At 38.0% G+C, this 23,246-nt stretch overlaps 1 protein-coding gene across 1 annotated transcript; it reads left to right on the forward strand.

The window, feature by feature from the left end:
- Nucleotides 1-731: 731 nt before the first annotated feature.
- On the forward strand, nt 732-18,234 carry LOC306871288 (microtubule-associated protein 1B-like). The gene is made up of 7 exons (XM_079419101.1): nt 732-1,085; nt 3,377-3,478; nt 10,506-10,588; nt 11,316-11,456; nt 11,620-16,852; nt 17,002-17,234; nt 17,342-18,234. Exons 1-7 carry the CDS (start codon nt 899-901, stop codon nt 17,495-17,497), a joined length of 6,135 nt encoding a protein of 2,044 aa, XP_079275227.1. The 5' UTR covers nt 732-898; the 3' UTR covers nt 17,498-18,234.
- Nucleotides 18,235-23,246: the final 5,012 nt, after the last annotated feature.

A 23,246-nucleotide genomic window follows, 5' to 3' on the forward strand; every position in this document is an offset into this window, starting at 1 on the left:
TTTATTATTATTTATTTTTTTTAAATGACAAATTCCATAGTTTAATTGTTAACCATATGGTAATGAGGTGGTTTTCCACCATCTTACTAATAGAGTCAGTTAAATTCTGGATTTTATGAACTATATTAAATTTCATTAGGGCAAAGGATAATTTAACAGAATAGCTTTAATAGCTTCTTTCTTTTTAAATGTTTAAATAGTGTCTTATATAAATGAGGTGTTAACTATTTACTAATGTTAAAGTTCTTAAAGGGATAGTTCACCCAAAAATTAAAATGGTCATCATTTACTCACCATCATGGCATTCAAAATTTCAAGAAATTTCTGTACAGTATACAAACAGTAGAATACAGTAGAAATCATGGGTAACCAACGTGGTTTGATAATATTCTACAAATTATGCATGCATGTTTGGAACAGCATGGGAGTGAGGAAATGATGACAGAATTTAATAGCAGTACATTTTCTGCATTTTAGCTCAAAATCATTGCTTTACTGTCAAGTTCCTTTAGAAATAGGCTGTAGAGTCACTGTTTTGATTTGTTTATCTATTCATTTTCAAACAACTTAATTGGTATGGCTGCTTTATATCGTCAATGCTGAACTTTTATGGATACTGACGCGCAATCCGCAAGCCAACAAGTTAGTCCAATGTTAAAGCTAAATCCTGGACATCCTTTTGTAACGCTTTTCAAGGTTCCGATTGGTCTCGCGCAGTTTTATGATTTGCTGCATGACATCAGCTGGATGAGAGGAGAGGCAGCAGCGGTTCCTCATCACTATGACACACAGTCTGAGGATATAAAAGCCTGGGCCACTCCTTCTGCACCCGCTGCACGGCTTCAGAGAGCAGCTCACTTCAGGTTGCCGGACAGAGAGCGAGTGAGTGTCTGAGAGAATGGCGACGCTAGTTGATCCTGTAGATCCTCCAGCACCCTTCGGAGGTGTCAGTAGCATCAGGAACACGGCATCACCCACGGCCTCGACACATCACTTCGACGAGGGCAAATATTACCTGCTGGTGGTCATCGGGGAGCTGGTCACCGACGAACATCTGAAGTGTGCCATTGCAGACATTGAGAAAGGTAACTCAGCTGACACGAATATCGTGCAGTGCTTTATTGCTGTTTATGCCATGAATCTGTTTTAAATGATGCCTGGAAGCGTATGCCTTCTGCAGTTGCCTTTTCAAGTTCAAAAGTCTAACCTTGAACTCTCTTTGGGGTTGAATAGGTGTTCTGAATGGGGGAATCTAGCCACACATATCTGCTGACTGCAAGAAACTTTCCATGCATCGTGTTATTGGATTTCTTTGTTGTGAGAATATGTAGGATGGAAACTGTAGCACAGCCCCTCCCTGTTAGTTACTGGCGAGTGCAGTGCATGTCTTATCAAAGCCATCGCATCGCGCCACCCCGTTTCCCAAAGACATCATCATCATCATCATCAGCACCATCGCTGTTTTCGCAGGGCGTGCAGCTCTATCTGATGATCCAGATGTTGTTTTTGGCCATATAACCAACTTTAGTGTGTGACTTGTGTCGTAGGTTAGGATGATTCAGCATGCATATTTATAGCCTGTCGATCAATAAGGCGTATCGCTTGTTTTGTGGGGTGGAGGGTCGTTATAGAGCATCGATCGGCTCTGCAGTCAGGATGTGCACCATCACCTTGGGTTTGCGTGGATTTTTGATGTGGCGCGCCAGTTCTTTGTTTCCTTAGCTCGTGTTTTTCTTACTATCTTCTTTTCTTGTTTTTGCGATTCATGAGGGAATCACCTTAAATAACCACGAGAGTTATTTTCAATAAAAAAAATAATTCAGTTTATCACTGAATGAGTTAATCGTATTAAATAGATAGCTGTATTGTAGCAAAAGTGGCGTTACATGGCAAAAGCCATAACTTTTGTCCACTTCACCAGACCTAGAGACATTGTTGCTGCATTCCGATTTATTTCCATCCTCTTACATTCTACTCACTCTTTTCTAGTACGACACCGGCTTGTAGGCGTGGCGCGGTCCGCACTGCAGTCCCTACAGAGAGTCAGAAGGGCCCCGCGTTCCTGCCAAAAAGGGCGTTTCGGTTAATCGTGGGACTCGATTCATTTCCGCGAAACGGTTATTTTCAACAGTTTGTTAAAGAAAAAAAAAAGAGATTCGGCTGCTCTTTACGTCCTATGTCGTCACGTGGTCCTACATCTAATTGACCAAATAAAGCAATATGTAGGCACATATAGCGTTTCTAATTCCACCTTATTAGTAAGGGTGTTTAGCCAATTGTAGCTGAGTATGTGTCGCAGTTGAGCTTGCTGCAATAATGCAGCCATGATTCAACTGATACAAAAGTCTTTATAATCTAGGCCTAATTACAAAATACTATACATTTACATCTATTGGCTTAAAAAGTTCTTGCACTTCTGAATAAAATCCTATTAATTAAAAGTTTTGTGTATGTGTAGATAAAACTGTTATAAATGTATTTCCAGTAGGGATACGCTCACTCATGAATAATCAAGGAAAATAAGAACACAGAATTATCACTCTTTTCATCTGCATCACTTTGATGATACTAAATAATGTACGATTTTTCAGATTTACTTGTTACCAGATTCACCTTACTGGACGTTTCACTGCTGTTTATTGTAATAAACAAAAGTACTTTTTGTATTGTAGCCTATTAATCACTGAAATTAAATCAAACAATACCTGTGCAATTGTTTTTTGTGGAACTTTGTGAGTAAATGAGATCTGACATCTTCTAAATTCTAAACAACCAAGTAATCAAGATAGAAATGGAGGTGAAAAAAGCAAAGCAGTGCTTCATGGGAAGCCATAAAGTCACCATTGTAATAGCACTATATTAGCTACTATACTTGCTTTGAAGGCATACAGTATGAACTGTGGTAGAGGAAATATAGCTAGGAGTAATATTCTTTTGTGATCCCATGAGGGGAGTAATTATCATGCATGCTCATGTTTGTCATGAACAATGTGAACAACCTTCTTAACGTTTTACCATTCAGAGGCAGATAGCACTTCATTCTAATCTTGAGAAATGTTCTCTTCAACACGTAATTTCTCTTCTGGCTAACAATTGATCATAAAGAGAATTAGCACAGACGTCCAGTCTCAGAACATTTCATAGATATTTCCATACATTGATTGACTTTTGGGTGTAAACCAACAGAGCAGGACATTTAGTTACGTGAATTTAGCGATACAGGGCTTCAATTCAATATACAGGAAAGATCTGAAACCCAATCTGATTTTGATTTGAATACCTCCCCTTTTAGACTGATCCAGTGTACAGATGTTCATCTCTTCATGATCTGTAAAAACTTTTGGTGTTTTCACACTTTCTTCACTTTGGTTTGCAGGAATACGTTCATGGGACACAAACCTGATTGATTGTAACCTGGACCAGGAGTTGAAGCTTTTTGTTTCTCGACACTCTGCCAGGTTTTCAGCCGAAGTGAGAGGTAGGCTGAACATGATCGGCTCTCTTCTTATCCTATAGCCAGCTCAAAATCCTTCTGTAGCAATTTATGACCCTCATATTAAATATTTAAAACACTAGCGAGCACAGAGTTCAATAGTGGTACATTCAAGAGCAAGGATTTTGTACTGCTTATTTTTTCTGTATAAGAGTTAGCATTACCATGACTGAGCAAAATCTCTCATGTTCCAAAATTATTAAAACAGCTAGAAAATCTGCTTCAAAAATCTGCTGTCTATAAATATAGACAGGAAGAATTCCAGTGACATAATTTCAGTGCCAACAAAATCTGCTTGTCAGGGATGTGACAATCACGGTTCGGTGCCTGAATCTATATCTGCATTACACCCGTTTACATTTCTTAGTACTTTGCTCTGTGACTCTTCTGAACATCCCTATCAAAACAGCAATATGTTTTGTTACATAATGTCATGCTTCAGCTGTTAAGTAAAAGTGATTATTATCAGTTTAATAGCACACCTAACTAACATTGGTGAGATTCCCTATTTCTTTCCACCTTTAACCTTCTTCTATATCTGGAGTAAAGTCATATTTTCTTTTACATTCAGATTTTTTGTGAGTTCTTGATTAATTATTTTGATGAAGATAAAAGAGGTGGGTTTAGACAGTCTGTCTGAAGCTCTGTCTGGATCAAACCCTGCCCCCGGCGTCCCCTCCTCTGTCCTCCCTGCACACTCGCTCTGTCTGTCTGCCCCTGGAGCTTTCATTTTTTCTATTTTCCTCTATCATGCTGAATTGCTGCAAGGGACGAAACACTAAGATAATTAGCGAAAAAAATGAATGACAATGGGTTTGTCTGCTTTTGAACTCAAGGCTTAACACATAGGGCTTCAAATGCAGTCAGACCTGAACGATAGTACAGCATTTTTCACAAAACAGCAGGAAATTGTGAGGGTTTAACTATAATGCAAATATCTTCCAGAGAGACACTCAGTCTGCTAATGTAAGCAAATGATGAGCCAACACTGACCTTCAATGATTGAAATGTAATCTGTGCTTGAACACACACACACACACACACACACTATAGCTTAATAGAACAATAACTTACACTCATCATGACTGTCTCCTTGATTATATATGTTAGTACAGGAAGCACTTGAGATAGTTCCGGTATTGTCGTTAGGCAACAAAGCTTATTACTTTGTTGAGATCATTATAATTCTTCACTGTGGAATTCTTATTTACTCATCTTAATAGCTGTCGGAGGAGGACAAAGCATGAATATATCATTGGCTACTAATCCCCCCTTTAGGATAAACATGACATATGTAGGTGTTGGTTCATTTCCATAATCAGATTTATTGCTCGATGGGTGGCTTTAGACAAAGCTTTTTAGAAAATTAACAGAGGAATTTGCATTGTGACGATTTTGGCCATTAAGCCTTTTAAGTGCAAAGCCATTAGCTGTCCACCAATGACAAATACCTAGTGGATGTCTTGATAATTGCTTTAACTTTAGCAATTCCAATTTTATAACACTTCTTCTTACTTTCAAAGGATTTTAATTTAATTTAGGCTTTAATAGTTTTCAGCGTACAATACAAGAGAGTTGTAGGATAATTATCTGTTGAACTCTCCTACTGGGTTTTCCTCTGAGGGCAAGACAGATAAATGGGGGCAGGGAGAAGGTGGGTTATTACTATTAGCAGGGAGGAGGCCAGACGTCGGAGGCCTGTGAAGAGCACAGGAAGACTTGAGACTCACATACACACATATATTTACATTTATTTATTTAGAAGATGTTTTTATTCAAAGCAGTGCACAGATAAGGAACAATACAATCAAACTGTCAAAAGAAAAAATATTGGAGCATACAAAAAACATTGTTATTCACAGTATTCACATGGAAAAAGATCAGATAAAATAAGAAAAAACAGATGGAAAAAAATGAAGGGACAATCAGGATATCATCTATTTTAGATGAACTCCTTTGTACAAAATACCATCCCAATGCCTTTGAAATGCTTGGAGCCTCAGAATCACTAACAGAAGATGAACCACAGTGTGATTACAGTAAAAAAAAAAAGATGAGGAAGCACTTGAAAGAATGCTTGAGAAAGAATTACGAGAGAGGTAATATTGTGTCTGTAAGGCTCAGGAGATAAAAGGAACATGGAGGATCCCTTTGCTTTTGAGGTACTTCAGGGCCTTTAGAGGATAAGCATATGGCACCTAAACTTTGACTTTTTTCAGTGCTTTGAGTCGAGACTGAGGCTTAAAAAATGTGCCTGGAGGTTTAAAATTAGATCAGCTATCACAGTCCAGCAGATTCAAACATCATCAGACAGCGCAGTATGTAATAAATTGTAATGAATCAGCTTCTGTAATGTAATCAATAAGCACTTAACAAATGATTGCACTGTCTACTGTGTATTTACATACTGGCTGTTCACCTGGAATTCTGTGATATTATTAATATTAACAGTATGGTATATGAACTGGCAATATTGTATATTTTTATGTCATATTATGAAGTACAATGGTACTACTTTGTTAAAATAGGTATCTTTCAACAACTTGACAAATTAAAGTAACAGTTCATCCAAAATGTTGTCATTTACTTACCCTCTTGTTGTTCCAAACATGTATGAAATAGAATATAATTAATATCCAGTATAATTTAAATACAGTTTGTAGTAAAGACATACTTTCCTGTGTGTGTTTGCAATTTATATAGATTTTTGTACAATCATATAATATCTTTGTTTTGATGTTGTTTGATTAATAATAAATAAGCATTTTATGTCATTGTAATAATTATAACTGAGCCTAAAATGATGTCTGCTTTGATGTTGGGTCTATAAAGTGATTAAAAATGTATCTAATGACGCTTTTTCTTCAATGTGCCATTTGGTCAAAGAGATTTCTGCTGCAGTAGTTTTTAGTGTCTGTGTTGTGTTTTTGGGACTAAATGTTTTTTAAGAGGAACTGTGATAAGTGGTATTGATATTTCTAACTATTCGTATGTGTGTTTGAAAGGGCTCTGCTATGTCCTGTTCAAAATCCTATTTTGGAATGGAAAGGACAGGGTACACATTTGGAGAGAGACAAAGTGAGGGAGAAAGTCGAGTTCATGTTCATGGCACTGCGTTTGTGTGGATGTTTGCTTTGTTTGTGCGTTGTGGGGAGTGTCATTAGATGACGCTGAGTGCCCAAAGGGTGTTCAGTCTGTATTAGTTTCAGAGACAGTGTGAGCTGAGATCAGGACAAGAGGGGTGAGGACGGGTTTGGGTGAGTAGTGTGGAAGAGCAAAGCTAGTGGAAGTTAAACAATACTGCGGCTGACACAGCCCCCAGAATCAAACTGGAATGAAAGTAGCCCAGCTTTTAGATGACAACCAAATATGCCTGCTTAGCTTACTAAGAGCTGTAGGTTTATAACTGTTACATATCTACAACATATGGTTTGTTTTAAGGTGCCTTGATCAATTTTAGACATTTTGCTTACTTCTGCATTTTATTCTATCTTCAACCACATGCCCTCTCTCAAACAAACAAACAAAAAAAAAAACTTAGCAAATCTGAACATGCATAATGATTCACTTGAAAAGAGGATTTTGGATTTGCTGTTTTCTGATGGACAAAAAAAAAGTGGTCCACCACCTGTTTTTTTTTTATATATGATATTTTTGTATATGTGATATTTCCAAAAACTGATAGCACTTTTAAAATCTATTTGAAACAAATGAAAGAGATTGTTCACCCGAAAATGAAAATTCTCTAATTTACACACACTGATATTGTTCCAAACCAAAGGGAGATATTTTGAAAAAAAAGTTTAAACTGTATTAACCCATACAATGCAATTGATGTGGTTCAAAACAACAGTGTGGGGAAAACAACAGGGCAAAACATTTTGATGTCAGGTTTAGAAAATCAAGGTATGGTGGGGGATCATTTCATTATAAAAGCTCCATTTTACTCACCCATGTGGATAATTGTTGATGGCAGCCGCTACATTTTCCAAGAGCAGAGGAAAACTCTGCTATCGACCATGGTGTAATTTGACCGAACTTTAGTTTGCACCACTGATTCTAATCGCATTTTTTCTTCGGAGTTCCAGACAGCAGCCGTTTTAACGGACCGGCTCATCATTTATTCCATTTATTCAATCATTTATTACCAATACAGATGTCTATGCTCTGAAGAGTATCAGCTAAAGTAGAGCAGAGAGTACTGTAGTGAAATGAATGCAACACCTCAGAACATCCCTGTGGAGAAGAAATGAAGCCACAGTGTGTTCTACATCAAGTATGCTCCACTTGCTATGCAGATGTCAATTTCAGCATACTCAGATGGCATTATATTTCTCTATTTCTATTCCATAGCTCCTCCCTTCCATCCCCATACTGAAAAAAAAGCTGATTCTCCCAAAGGGACTCTAAATCCCACTACTAATGATCAAAAAGAGAGTGGCCCATATTGGGATGTGGAGTCTCAGATATGCTGTATACACCTACTTAAAAATGGTGTGTTCTTGGGGGCAAATGCACATAAAATTAAAATGAAACACTTTTAACACTAATTAATCACTACGCTTAGGAAAAACCTCAGACATTCAATGGTTGTTGCCTTGGTTGGTCTACAGTACTTCTCTGAAATGTAATGCATATATAATATAATGTAGGTTTCATTTGTATACATAAATATTTTGAAAAGAGCTGTCAGAAAAAGAAAAAATGCTGGGAAAATAATAGAAGGAAAAAATACAGGTACAGTGAATATGGTGAGATGAGGGAATATGGAAAGGAATGAATTCGGAGTGTTAATGATGACTCAGCAGGTGGGAAACACACTGTAATTACTTGCACTGCATGAGAGAGCCACCTGGATTTATGCACAAACACACACACACACACACACACACATACCGACTCACACAGACATGCTCCATCCTAAAGCCCGGTACACACCAAGCCGATGGTCGGCCGTCGGGCAGTTTTTGTTCGTCGGCCGACGAAGTCTTCTCAGTGTGTTTCACGGCGTCGGCTGAAGTTGGTCCTCGTCGGCTTGTTTTCGGCCGATTCGACATGTTGAATCGGCGTCGGGGCTCGTCGGTCAGTCGGGCCATCTAATCATTCCGATTGGCTGTTCAGCTGGCGAACCAGTGCGCGAGAAAAAAAACAAAAAACCCGGAAGTGACGAAGTAAGTAAACGATGAAGTCAAGAGGGAATACACAGAACGCTCTTATTTGTTTGCATTTCTCATTCCGATACGCGAATATTTAAAAAAAGATATGGCTGTCTGGAACGAGGCAAGTGAAGATGAATTGATTAGCATGATCCAGGAAAGGCCAGCTTTGTATGACATTAAGGAAAAATGTTATGTCTTTTTTTAGTATATTGTAAGCTGCATTGTTAATATGTTATGCACAGTTGTAATTTACATTATAGTTCTTGCAGAATTCTATGTAGACTTTAAAGTATCTATTGATTTTTTTTTCTTAAATTTTGAAAATCTTGGATTTTTTTACTGATTTTAGTATATAAACAGATTTTTTTATCATATTGTAAGCTGTATTGTAAATATGGCATGCACAGTTGTAATTTATATTATAGTTCTTGCAGAAATCTGTGTAGACTTTAAAGTAGCTGCTGTTTGTGATTTTATATCATTGCCTTGTAGCTAATTTTTTGCCCATTGTACTACACATTGGAAAATAAAACACTTTTGACTTTGGGTAAAAGGTACTTGCATTCACAATTCTTTATGTAAAAAAGGATCACAAAACACAATGATGTAAAAACCTAACCTTTATTTAGCAATGTCACACCATCTTCATAAAAACGAAACCAAGGTTTTTATCAAAGACTGGAAACAAACAAGTTTGTCACATGCTTATATTTTGCCCCACTGAAAGGGCACTGCACCAAGATTTTCACTTGACTTTATCGAGAGCCATTTGGGCAGGGCATGGGGAAAAAGATATTGAAAAATCAAAATCAGAAATATATTGTCAATATAGTCACATTGTCAAAGGACATGTGTGGAGAGGATGTACCGAAAAAAAAAATCTGTTAGCAGACAAAAGGGAACACAGTGGAATACTAGAAGCTTTTTCATGTTCCACCCATCAGATGATTGAAAGAAAAAGGATGACAGTTACTGAAGGAGGGCAGAGGTTAATTGGATAGCTGTGCCAATAGAGTGTATAGAGAAATGAGTAAGAGAAGGAGAAAGTAGGTGCATGAGTACACACTAGGTAATTAAGAGAGAAAAAAACAACCGTTTCGACTGCAAATTTAACTTAAAACACAATAAGGCAAATATGCATAACAAAAGGAGCTGAAAGAATGGTATTGAAAAGAGGATGACTGGTCTGCAGTAAAATTAATTACCAAATAGCCTTACCAAAACTAGTTCTGTCTCGGTCTTTGTGGTTCCTTAAAGGAACACTCCACTTTTTTTGAAAATAGACTCATTTTACAACTCCCTGAGAATTTTTGAATCCATTCAGCCGTTCTCTGGGTCTGGCGGTAACACTTTTAGCTTTGCTTAGTATAGATGATTGAATCGGATTAGACCATTAGCATCTCGTTCAAAAATGACCAAAGAGTTTCGATAATTTTCCTATTTAAAGCTTGACTCTTCTGTAGTTACATCGTGTACTAAGATCGACGGAAAATGAAAAGTTGCGATTTTCTAGGCCAATATGGCTAGGAACTATACTCTCAGTCCGGCGTAATAATCAAGGAATTTTCCAGTCTAATCCCGGAGATCGACTGAATGGATTCAAAAATGGTAAAACTCAACTGTTTAACTCTAGGGGAGTTGTAAAATGAGCCTCTTTTCAAAAAAAGTGGAGTGTTCCTTTAAGTAGCAGCATTTGTGTTTTGTGTGATGTGAAGACAATTCTTTAAATATATTGGTGTATTCATAATATTTGGCTAATTCAGTGTACAACACAAACCAAAGCATTTGAAGATCCCCATGTGCAGTTTGTGCACATCACACTGAACATTAGTAACATGTCATTTTATTTGCAGGACAAAAGATTCTGCATCATAAAAGTAATGTGTTGGAGACAGTAGTGCTCATCAACCCTTCAGATGAAGCTGTTAGCACTGAGGTAAGCACGCTCTTTCTGGATTTCTTTAAATATGTCTAGATGTCTGCCATTTAAATCATATTTTAAAACTATGGATAAAAAACTATGGATTTAAAACTGGGGATAAGAATAAATGCATAGCAGCTAGTATCCTATAGGACAAGAACAACATTATAGTATTGGCAACAGTATCAATAGAAAATTGTTGACTCATCTAATATTACAAAAACAATTGCATATATTTTTTACACTACAAAGATAAATCCTGTTAAATATTTTAATTCACTAACATGCCAGTACATCAAAGAGTTATGTATGCACTGGGTGTGTCACAGTTGCAGACAAATTTACAACGCACAACACGCTCACACACACAAATCTTTGCTAGCAAACTGTGACTGCAGTTTGACTCTGCATTAATAATATGGTAGAGCACTGCAGGTCTAACCCTGGCAGACCACCCAGAACAGTCAGTGGCTACAAACTGGAAAATGCTGGCCCTGATAGAGAACAAGAAAGAGAGAGGAAAAGAGACAGAAGGCCAAAGTAATACAATTCAGCAATACTAAAGATTATAGAAGAGCTTATAAAAACAGGTGTACTTCTGTTAGCTGGGTAATTCAGAAATTGCATGTAAATAATTTAGGATAACCTTCCCGTGCTGTGTTAGTTTTGTTCCAACAAATGCAAGTCAAGTTAATGTTTAATGAAGATTATAATGTTTTATAAACTTTATGTCTACCCTTAGGTACGTCTGATGGTCTCAGACACAGCCCACCATAAACTGCTTGTCCTGGCAGGACAGTGTTTTGAAAATACAGGCGAGCTGATTCTCCAGTCAGGCTCCTTTTCTCTCTTCAATTTCATTGACATTTTTACAGATCAAGAGGTGAGTGATTGTTAGCTTTTGCTTTGGTTTGCTATATTTACCAGTGCTTTAAAAAAAAGAGATTCTCAAACAGCCAACAAATGCTAAAACTCAGCATGCTACATGGTAATCCAAATTCAAGTTAACTTGTTTAGTGAAATGTTTCAATTCATTTGACTCACAGATTGGAGAGCTTCTAAGCACCATACATCCAGCCAACAAAGCCAGTTTAACTCTTTTCTGTCCGGAGCATGGTGACTGGAAAAATTCGAACCTAGACAAACACAACTTGCAGGACTTCATCCATATGAAGCTGAACTCCCCAACCATCCTTCCAGAAATGGAAGGTCTTTCTGAATTCACAGAGTACTTGTCAGAATCTGTAGAAATCCCATCTCCTTTTGACATACTTGAACCCCCAACTTCAGGAGGGTTCTTAAAATTATCCAAACCATGCTGTTATATTTTCCCTGGTGGACGGGGTGATTCAGCACTGTTTGCAGTTAACGGCTTCAACATGCTGATTAATGGTGGATCTGATAGAAAGTCATGTTTTTGGAAGCTGGTACGACATCTGGACAGAGTGGATTCTGTTCTCCTCACACACATTGGAGATGACAACCTTCCTGGTATCAACAGTATGCTGCGGCGCAAAATAGCTGAACTTGAGGAGGAGCAGTCGCAGGGATCCACAGCTAACAGTGACTGGACAAAGAATATGATTTCACCTGATATTGGAGTTATGTTTGTCAACATGCCTCAGAACTTAGAAAACCTTGAGCCCAACAACAGGATTAGGAAAAATGCTGAGGAGGCATCTCTCACGCTGGAGTACCTAAACAAGCTGTCTTTAAAGCCTGAACCTTTGCATAGGAATATTGGGAATACAGTAGAACCAATAATACTTTTCCAGAAAATGGGGGTCGGCAAGCTTGAAATGTATGTGCTTAACCCAGCAGAGAACAGCAAGGAGTTGAAGTACTTCCTTAAAGAATGGACTGGTAGTGATAAAGACAAAGCCCCCATCTTGTTACCAAATGGAAAAGAATCAGAGCTCCCAATCTCGTATTTGTCTTCCGTCTCATCACTGATTGTGTGGCATCCTGCTAACCCATCAGAAAAAATCACCCGTGTTCTCTTTCCAGGCAATTCCACTCAGAATAATATTCTCGAAGGCCTAGAGAAACTTAAACACTTAGACTTCCTCAAACATCCGGTGATCACACAAAAGGAGCTTAATTCAAATTTTGCGCCAATGCTGAAACAAGCAAAGATTAAACATAAGACAGATAGTAAAGAGAGTCTGAAGTCCACATCAAAGCCATCCCCAAGCAAAAATCTCCACAAAGAGTCCAAAGATGAATCCCCTGAAAAACTAAAAACACTCAGTAAAACTGACTCTGTGGAAACTCAGGAGCCAACACAAAAAATAGAGAAGAAAGAAAAAACACTTGTGAAAAAAGTGAAAACAGGAGACAAGGACACTAAAAGCAAGATTGAGCAAACACCCAAAATTGACACTCCAGAGAAAAAGAAACTTGACATTAAACCAAAAACAATAAAGAAAGATACAAAGAAATCTTTGGAAAAAAGTGAGGCTGATAAAAAGGCTGAAAAACCCATACCCAAGAAAGAAGAAAAGGCCAAAAAAGAAGAGAAGCTGAAGAAAGAGGAGGTGAAGAAGGAAATTAAAAGACGAGATATTAAGAAAGATTCCCTATTAAAGGAAAGCAGAAAGGACGAAAAGAAAGAAACTCAGAAAGATGAAAAAGAACTTAAAAAAGATTTGAGGAAAGTCGGTGGCTTGAAAAAGATTGCCCCTAACACTCCTGAGATGAAAAAACCTGCACCTAAACCAAGGGTTGCAGCACGAGGCAAGGGCCCTGGTAGTCCTGCAAAATCCAAAGAGAAGGCTAAGTCCAAGCCCACCAAAAAAGATGCTGGTGAACCAGTGGAAGCACCTTCCATCTCAAGTGCTACTGCTGAAGAACCTGCTGTTGAAGCTAGTGTAACAGATGTTCTTGAGGCAGAGAGGTCACTGATGTCTTCTCCAGAAGACCTCACTAAAGACTTTGAGGCTCTAAAAGCAGAGGAGATTGCTGAAGTTGACGAAATCCTATTACAGACCAAAATAGACGATTCTGATCAAGGAAGGTTGATTAAGCATGAAGAAATAACTCCTTGCAAAGAGTCTCCAGAAGCAGCAGTGTCCCTGGATGAAGGAATAGCAACCACAGAAGCTGAGGAGGAATGTGGTGGTACTCCAGGGGATCTAGAACCCAATCAAAAAAGCAATGGTACTAGTGAAAAATTTGAAGATGAAGGAACGGGTTTGGAAGAGTCATCTGAGATAGGAGACTATGAAGAAAAGGGAGATACAGAGGAAGTGGATGAGCAAGACAGAGCAAAATCTAAGTTAAAAGATGATGGAGAGCAAGAAGAGCAGGAAACCAAGCAAGGATCAGATTATGGTGCAGAAGAACCACAATATAGACATGACAAAGAAACTGAGTTACAGAGTTTTGATGTAACCACACCACCAAAGATCTCTGCACCGGCATCTCCTGCTGTTTCTATTCATGATGAAACACTACCAGCAGATTTAGAAAGTGAGGTCGCCTCTGATGATGAAAATCGAGATGAGCCTCCAGAAGAATACACAACATCTGGACACACTCAGTCTACAATTGAGATCTCCAGTGTTCCAACACCTATGGATGAAATGTCTACTCCAAGAGATGTAATGAGTGATGAGACAACCAATGATGAAAGTGATTCTCCTTCCCAAGATTTTGTCAGGTACAGTATGACTACAGACAATGAGAGAAAGACCCTTTTACCTCTCCAAGTTCTTCCTGAATTAGATCACTCCAAGAGTGATGCCACTGAGGGGCATGACTATCATGCATCAGCTTCCACCATTTCACCACCATCTTCACTGGAGGAAGACAAATCTGCCAAGGAGTTTTTAGCTAAAGGCAAATTCTTTCTTGATTCAAACAGGCTCAGTGCTACCAGTACAACTTTGCCTCTTGTCAGGTCACCTTCTGGTGACAAAAATGTGAATGTTGACCATGTTCATGCAGGTGTATCTTCACCAATTGAACTGGGAACCACATTAGCAGGGATGTCAAAAGGAATGGAATCATACAGTCCAGATGAGAAAACCTTAGAGGGCCCTTTATCTCCTCAGTCCTCAGGTCACACACCTTACTACCAATCCCCAGTAGAGGAAAAAGCTGGCACTCTACCACTGGACAAAACACCTGAGTCCCAGGGTCCTATTATTGTTGACATCACAAGTGACAAGGAGTACCCTCCCAAAGAGGCTAGTCCTATTGATGAAGCAGTGTCTGTGTCGCAAATGGGAAAGAAGCAATCACTGAGTTATGAAGCACATTTATCAACCAATTTTGAGCTTGACCACAAGACCCCAAGCCAAACTGACAATAATGATAAAAAGTTAGCAACTGATGACAGTTCTTCAGTTACATCTGCTACATCTTTGCCACCGACTAAAGTAGAGAGCCTTTCTGATGCAAATCCTTTCACAGCATTTAAAGAGGACAGCAAAATGTCCATATCTGAGGGGACCACATCTGATAAGTCTGGCACTCCAGTTGATGAGGTTGTTGCAGAAGACATATTTTCTCACATTGCCTCTGCCTCAACAGCATCGCTCGCAACAAGTTCTTTACCAGAACCTACAACAGATGATGTCTCCCCATCACTTCATGCTGAAGTTGGCTCCCCTCATTCCACAGAAGTGGATGACTCTCTCTCAGTCTCTGTTGTTCAGACTCCGACCACAATGCAAGAAACAGAAGTTTCCCCATCCAAGGAGGACAGTCCCCGGCCTATGTCGATCTCCCCTGATGTTTCCCCAAAAATGGCAAAATTGAGAATGCCACAACAGGAAACAAAATGCCCTGAGCAATCTTTGTCAGTTGAGTGTGGACAAGAATCCCCAGAACACTCATTTGCATTAGATTTCAGCAAGCAGTCACCAGATCATCCATCTTTAGGAGGAATGCAGCGTACAGCCACTGAAAATGGTCCAACAGAAGTTGATTACAGCCCCTCAGATGGAGCCAGTGTCATAGAAGAACAGCGCAGACCCGAGGAAGATGGGGAGAAGGCAATGCTTTTCAAAGAGTCTGATAGTACCCAGGCTGCTTCAGTTTCCCCATCAGATGCCTCTCAGTCCACCCCATCAGTTACAACACCCTCCCAAATTGGGGAGCCAAGAGAAGATTCTCCAAATGTAGGACATTTCTCAGAGTCTGTTACTCCAAAACAGTCACCCCGCAATCACTCCCCTTTATCATCGGACTCTTCTCTTGTTCTAGGAGGACCAAGCACCTCACATGAAGGAGCAGAAAAAGATAAACCTAGTCCCAGCTCATTTTACAAAGAGACTGGTATGGATAAAATAGAGGACAGACCAAATCTGGAGAAGACTCCTCCAAAGACTGGGTCACCCTCATCTCCTACGGTGTCATCTTGTTTTTCTCCAAAGGCAGAAGAGTTGAAACTTGGCTTAGGGACAAATCCCTTCACAGACTCAAAATCCCCCACCAGTCCCAAAATGACATCTCCAGCTCAACATTCTCCTAGTTCCAATCAGACAGACATTCAAGAGAAGTTTTCCAGCAGCTCCACATCATATTCCTACAGCTGTCAATATGGGGAATCTACTAAAATTTGTGATGGTGGGTCCATAGGGCCAGATACCGCAAAAACAAGCCCTTCTCAGTCACGAGCAGTTGTAGACTTGTGTTTGGTGACCTCATGCGAATACAGACATCCAAAGACAGAGCTTTCTCCATCCTTTATAAACCCAAGTCCTATTGAGTACTTCATGAATGAGGAACAACCTATGGAGGAGGAAAAGCCACTTGCTAGGTCTGGAGGGGGACCGCCCCCACCTGGAGGGAAACAGCAGAGCAAGCAGTGTGAGGAAACTCCTCCAACTTCTGTAAGTGAATCAGTGCCCTCTCAGACAGACTCAGATGTTCCTCCTGGCACAGAGGAGTGCCCATCAATAACTGCAGAAGCAAATATTGACTCCGAGGATGACTCAGAAACATTACCAACAGACAGGACTATCACTTATCGTCATGCAGACCCACCTCCAATCACGCCCAGAGACTCTGCTCCTGCCCCTCCACATCCTGATGCCTGCATGGTGGATCCTGAGGTCCTTAAGGCTGAAGAGGCATCCCAAAAAGATGAAAGAGGGAAGCCAAAAAAGAACATCAGCAGCAAGACGAAATTATCTGCAACAAAGAGCTTGTCAAAAACAAGTGTCATCAAAGAGTCGAAAGTGTCCTCTCCAAAAAAGACTACAGAAGATAAAGATGCCAAAAATGCTACTAATACTTCTGCATCAAGGGGGGTGAAAAGCAGCACTTCAGGTAACTCCGGTTTCATACTAACAGTTTAAAAACTTGAAAAATACATGTGTACTATAACTCCTTAAAAAAATACAGTTGTTTATCTTTGCTTTTAATATCAGAGATTTACTGTTTATGTTTATATATGTGATCTTTTTATTGTTGTTAAGGAAGCACTAAGTCCATCAGTGGAACATCAGTACCTAACTGTCCTCCAATGTATTTGGACCTAGTTTATATACCAAATCACTGCAGTGCCAAGAATGTGGATGCTGAGTTCTTTAAATGGATCCGATCCTCCTACTATGTAGTCAGTGGTAATGATCCAACAGCACAGGAGCCCAGTAAGGCAGTTCTGGATGCTCTGTTGGAAGGAAAGAGCCAGTGGGGCAATACTATGCAGGTACTATCAGTCTTAATATTGTCTGATTCATAATCATATATATATATATATATATATATATATATATATTAACTGACATAAAATGACTTTGCATATCATACTGACAGGTCACACTGATTCCAACCCATGATACAGAAGTTATGAGGGAGTGGTACCAGGAAACCCATGAGAAGCAGCAAGACTTGAACATCATGGTTTTGGCGAGCAGCAGCACTGTGGTTATGCAAGATGAGTCTTTCCCTGCATGTAAGATTGAGCTGTGATTGTCATCATCCAGATATGGTAGAGGTTGGATATTAGACAGCAAACAACTGAAAAACTTAATACACGCATTCACAAAAGCAAACATTTTGGATGACATTCCATATTCTCAATAGAAGAACCAGTAAAAAATGTTCTCAGTAGAATTATCAAGTACTTTTTGAGGTCTCAGGTTGTGAAAATGGCTTGATTACTCATTGTTGACCACACAAAGAACAGTTTTTGATGTGAATCAGACCTCCTTAAACGCAAACAACCAGCAGAAACTAAACTAAACTAAACAACTGACTAAATACATACAGTAGTCGATGGATGAACAATGTACTGAGCAGCTCCAATAAAATTGACAACAAGCTACAAATTTACTCATTTACACACAGATGATGAATGGATCACTGAAAAATAACTCCTTAAATGGTAATGTTTACACCAAATGTTGAGGGATTGTTTTAATGCCTTAGAAAGTTAAACTGAATGTACAACAAACATAATGCACTTAATATGAGGACAATGGTATGTATGATCCACAGTAACATAAATATATCATAGGATGCAAAAGCTACATTAAACTTCATATTCCAGCCACACTGAGTTGCATAAAATATGAATGTGAAGCTTGCTACCTTTGTGAATAAATGCAAAATAGAATAATGATCTAACCAACTTAAAAAGACTCTGAGAAAAACAAATGCCTGAGAAAATGTGAAATACCATAAGTTGTGCGTAAGAAAGTTATAGTAAAAACAGAACAACAACAAAAAAAAAATCTCATACCTCTTCTTCCTGGACAAGCAAAGAATTCATTAATTATATTGTCACAGCCCATCTTTAGCTCGAAATTTCACAAATTTCACACCAGCCTTTTTTAATAGGGTACAATATTAAATGTTTGAACTCCAAAAATTGTTATTCATCAACTTGTACTAGTTATTACTTGCATAACTTATTTATGCTAATGTTTTATCTGAGCAATACAGTTGTTATATTTATTTGCTTTATTTAATGCTTCAGTTATTTATAACTGTAAAGTTTGCTTTTTGGGCATTTCCTATGAAGTTAATCATGAAAAGTGATCTTTAAAATTCAAAACTCTTGTTGAGTTGTGTCAAATTCAGAGTTGTGTCAAAGTTCAACATTATTGTTTTTCTTTGATAACTATTGTTTTCTTCTTTTACTCCAAATGGGGTTGATTGATCCTTTTAATTGAACATTTCACTCAATGTCGAGAGCTCTTCTGTATGCACTGTTCATCCAAACCTTTATTTTCTTAGCTTGTTAATGTTGCCAAGAAGAGCCATCAAGATTGTGGTACACTGAAAGTTGAGAAACTGAAAACTTTCCTTTCCTTAGGAATCTTTTATAAAATTGCACTGTTCTATAATTATAAATAGCTTAGTGACAGAGTGAATGGTCGGATGATATGTGCATGTGTAATGTATTATCCATGACATTTCTCTGTGCTTTCTTTCAAGAGAAGAAACTCACTCTTTACTGGCAACAAATCACTGCAAGGATATGTCAAATAATCCATGATTCTAAAAATCATAAACTTGGATCAGGTTTACTGTATCTTCATGTCACTTTTAATAACCATACAGTCATGAAAATTTTACCATCTTATTGAAGGTTGTCAAAGAGATTTGAATTATAATCATTAATTCCTATGATGCTACCACAGTATACAGATTTTAGAGTTTACCAGAATCTACATGACAATACAGGATTATGCTATAGGTTGTTAAAATATTTCAAAGCCATAAGTGCTTGAAATACTTATACGACATGTCAACAAATTATACTACTGGGGAATTTAGTGCCTTTGTGGCACAACCCTTTTCAACAGCTCAGTATAACAGATACGACATTTAACTCAGAACTGGACACTTCTTAATTCCATACTAACAGCAGCAATTGTTAACAGATTATTCTAGCCACATGCTTCAGCAAAGTGCTCTGTTGTTTATCCGCAAGACATCTACATTGCTGAATACAACACACACATCTAGTCTATCACTCCCCTCTTTCCTCTGACCCACGGTAACACTTCACTTTCTCTCAAAACTTCACAATCCCTCTGGATCTCTTCTCTCACCTTCGGGGGGCTAGTAAGAATATGTCTTCAGTTGTGTATGATATATATATATATATATATATATGTATGTATATCTTGTGAACATGCATCTTTCCTCTTTTCATTCCTAATCCCATATCTAGAGGATAGTCTCCAGTGAAAGTATTACCTTGTACTTTTTCTGATGTTTGTGTGCGATAACTCTTCCCAACTATGGAGTGTTTGATGTAAAGGGTAAGCTACACAAAAAAAGAGGGTAAATGAGTCCACAATAAATAATTTTGGGGAAAATACCTTGTGTACTTTTTTGTAGAGTATGCTAGTTCACACAGTCCACAAAATGTGGTTGTGTTGTTTTTTTGTTTTTGTGTGTGTGTGCTTGCCAATTCAAGTCACCTTTATTTATATAGCGCTTTTAACAATACAGATTGTGTCAAAGCACTTAACAGTATCAAATTGGAGGATAGAGTGTCAGTAATGTATAATAATAAGATTAAACACTCAATTTTCAGTTAAAGGCATTTCATTATTGAATTCAGTGATGTCATTGTCTAGCTCAGTTTAGTTTAAATAGTATCTGTGAAATCAAATTGACGTTAATCGCTATAAATTAAGTGTCCCCAACTGAGCAAGCCAGAGGCGACAGCGGCAAGGAACCAAAACTCCCTCTGTGACAGAATGGAGAAAAAAAATCTTGGGAGAAACCAGGCTCAGTCAGGGGGCCAGTTCTCCTAAGGACAGGATATTATTGTTTAATTATTGATTTAATTAAAATTTTAAATGTATACATGTATTATATTTTTATATTGTTGCAATTTCTTTAAAAATAATAGTATTATGTAGTTAGGTATTTTATTATATTTTTAGTTATTTTGTTTTATTTTTAGTTTTTTTTTATTTTTAGTCGGGGTCTTCACTGGGGCTATGTCCCCGGGGCTCATCCAGGTGTCCGGCCTCCGCCGACGATCAAGGCCGCAGACATCATCTCCCGGCACCGATCCACCATCTGATCCAGACACGGACTGAGAAACAGTGAAGTGTTGACAGAACAGCCAGTGCAGTGTTGACAGAAACGGGCTAATATGGTCATACTTCCTGGTTCTAGTAAGGACTCCAGCTGCTGCATTTTGGACCAACTGTAGTTTGTTGATCAAGCGTGCAGAACCCAGTAAAGCATTACAATAGTCTAACCTTGAGGTCATAAATGCATGAATTAGCATTTCTGCATTTGACATTGAGAGCACAGGTCTCAATTTAGATATGTTTTGTGCTTGTGGTCGCTCACAGGCATTTCTGAGCGTTTAACTGGCTACAAAACAAGCCTGAACACTAGGGATCATGTGATTCTGGTTAGAAGTCTAGCTCTGACCAAATTTAGCCAAAAAAAAAAATGGATTTAGGCAAGTAATTTGTGCATTCAAATTTTTGACCTCAAAACAAATAGAGTAAATATTGAGCATAACTATAATTAACATAAGCTTGTAATTTAAATAAAAGTATAGCAATAATACATGCTTCTATACAACAGCAAAAAGCACTAAAATGGTACTCGTGAAAATAAAATGCATTACTGTTATAGTAAATCAAGACTGGTTTGCATTGACGTGTATTTGACTGAGGGAATTCACAGACTGGTCACTGGCCTGGCAGTCTACATGCCATCACTGCCCTTATGCCACAGAGGACATTAACTAATGATGACTTGGGCACTGCAGGCATTTTTCAAACCCAGACAGAACCGTTGCGGTAAATCAAAATGGAAATGTCTAGCGGCAAAAGTACCAGAGAAATAACATTGGCTGAAGCTCAATGTGAGAAGTCTGGGTCACAGCATGCTATTACTTTTATGTATCTGAGCATGATGTCAGCAGATCAGTGCAGGTCAGATGGGTCATGGAACCTAAAGTGACTTTAGAACAACTGTGTGCTTTAATGTTAAAGAAGTAAAGGAAGTATAAATTATCTATCTATCTATCTATCTATCTATCTATCTATCTATCTATCTATCTATCTATCTATCATATAAATCATGTAGCAAACAATCTCACCAATAAAAACTGTCACTCATAACAAAATCATTTTGAAAACACTGAATATGATAACATAGCAGGATCACAACAGATTTTTTTTCCAAGCAAGTGTAAATCACACATTTTCTATTTCAGTATCTTTCAATTTAAAAAAAACTTAAACATAAGAGATACAGGGAAGTGGAAAAATTAATTCTGCAGTTTACTGTGCATATTTTGTTTTTACATTCAAAATGTAAACATGAGTAAACTAGGCTTTCATTAAAGTTCTGGTTGACTGAGTGACAAAAGATATCATGAAATTTTAAAGTAGCCTAATTGTCACTGAATGCAAGGCAAAGAAAAATATTCACAATTTAATTATTGACTTTTTCAAAATGTGAAATAGGTATTGAGAAATGCACACAAACAACCTATGTAAAAAAAAAAATAATATTAGCAATTACGAATGTATAATTTCTTAACAACATTAGGTAATGCTAGAGAAAGAACTACATTTAAACCTGTAATTTGGTCAATCGCACTATGTTTAAATTTTTTTTTTTTTTAAAGGACTCAAGAATGAACAAGGTAGAGCTGCAAAGCTCTGTGTTTGAATGGTATTGTAATTTATCTAATATAAGTGAACAGAAGGCAGGAAAAATAAACAATGTCTTGAATTTATGTTACTGGCCATGTTATTCTCATAGCATCTTCTGAACCCCTCCATCTTGGATCTCATCAATAATCGAGTGCACTTGAGAGTCAGCCTCCAATTGGGCAAAAGACGGTCTCAGCTGAATGGGGTGAGGTGCTGTTGCTAAGGAAACACTCAGCAGAGTCCCACCAGGACCACGCAAGGACTCTAAGTATAACATAATCAGTGTTCTATTACTGTCTATCTTTAACATCTTACATATACCACACACGAACACACATTTCATATACAAGTACATAATACAGGCTTCTATAGTTTTATAAACCTTATTACAAAAATACCACAAAGTACTAACCCCTAAATAAAAATGTATTGCACTTTTAGTACTCTTTGAGTCACTTTCCAATAAAGGTCGTCTCTGAATTTTCTCCAAATAGAGGTTAGTTAGATTTAGCTCACATCTGAGGGCAAAACTGTCCATATAGCTACACATTACATGGTTAGGCTACTTGCAGATTTTCCCCTCCATTAAAAAAAAAAAAAACATTCCCCACTGTGTTTGCATTGTCAGAACTTCTTGTAATTGATCACACAGTTATGTGAACTGTGAGCAATCAAATCTCAGTTTCCTTATATCCAATCAGCTCAAGTCTTTTGAAACATCCCCCTATCTAAAATTTATGGTCATGTCATGCTGTCAGCTTTATATGCTTTACATATCTTTATTTTTGTCCTACTCTTTGCATATACCTTTGTATACCAAAAGCATGGAAATATCCACCCAACACAATGAGTTATCATGCAAGAGCATGTCCAGCTTAACAGAGAGGATGCCCTTGACTACAGCCACAAATTCAGGCCCTGCCAATCCTGTACAGTCATCAATCCCAGAGCCAACAGACATCCTACACCTCTTAAAATAATGCTCATCTAAGGATTTATCTACAACACAAACCTCAAAATCTACAGGATCACACAAAGGATTCTGTGACTTTTTATCTACACTGCATTTA

This window comes from Barbus barbus (assembly GCF_936440315.1).
Source record: "Barbus barbus genome assembly, chromosome: 6".
NCBI classification, from domain to species: Eukaryota; Metazoa; Chordata; class Actinopteri; order Cypriniformes; family Cyprinidae; genus Barbus; species Barbus barbus.

Excerpts from the sequence above, each read along its gene's own strand:
- LOC306871288 (XM_079419101.1), top strand. The coding sequence starts at position 899 with ATGGCGACGCTAGTTGATCCTGTAGATCCTCCAGCACCCTTCGGAGGT. Across the intron at positions 11,457-11,619 it reads ACATTTTTACAGATCAAGAG|ATTGGAGAGCTTCTAAGCAC; the intron begins GTGAGTGATTGT and ends TTTGACTCACAG. Across the intron at positions 17,235-17,341 it reads AGTGGGGCAATACTATGCAG|GTCACACTGATTCCAACCCA; the intron begins GTACTATCAGTC and ends TCATACTGACAG.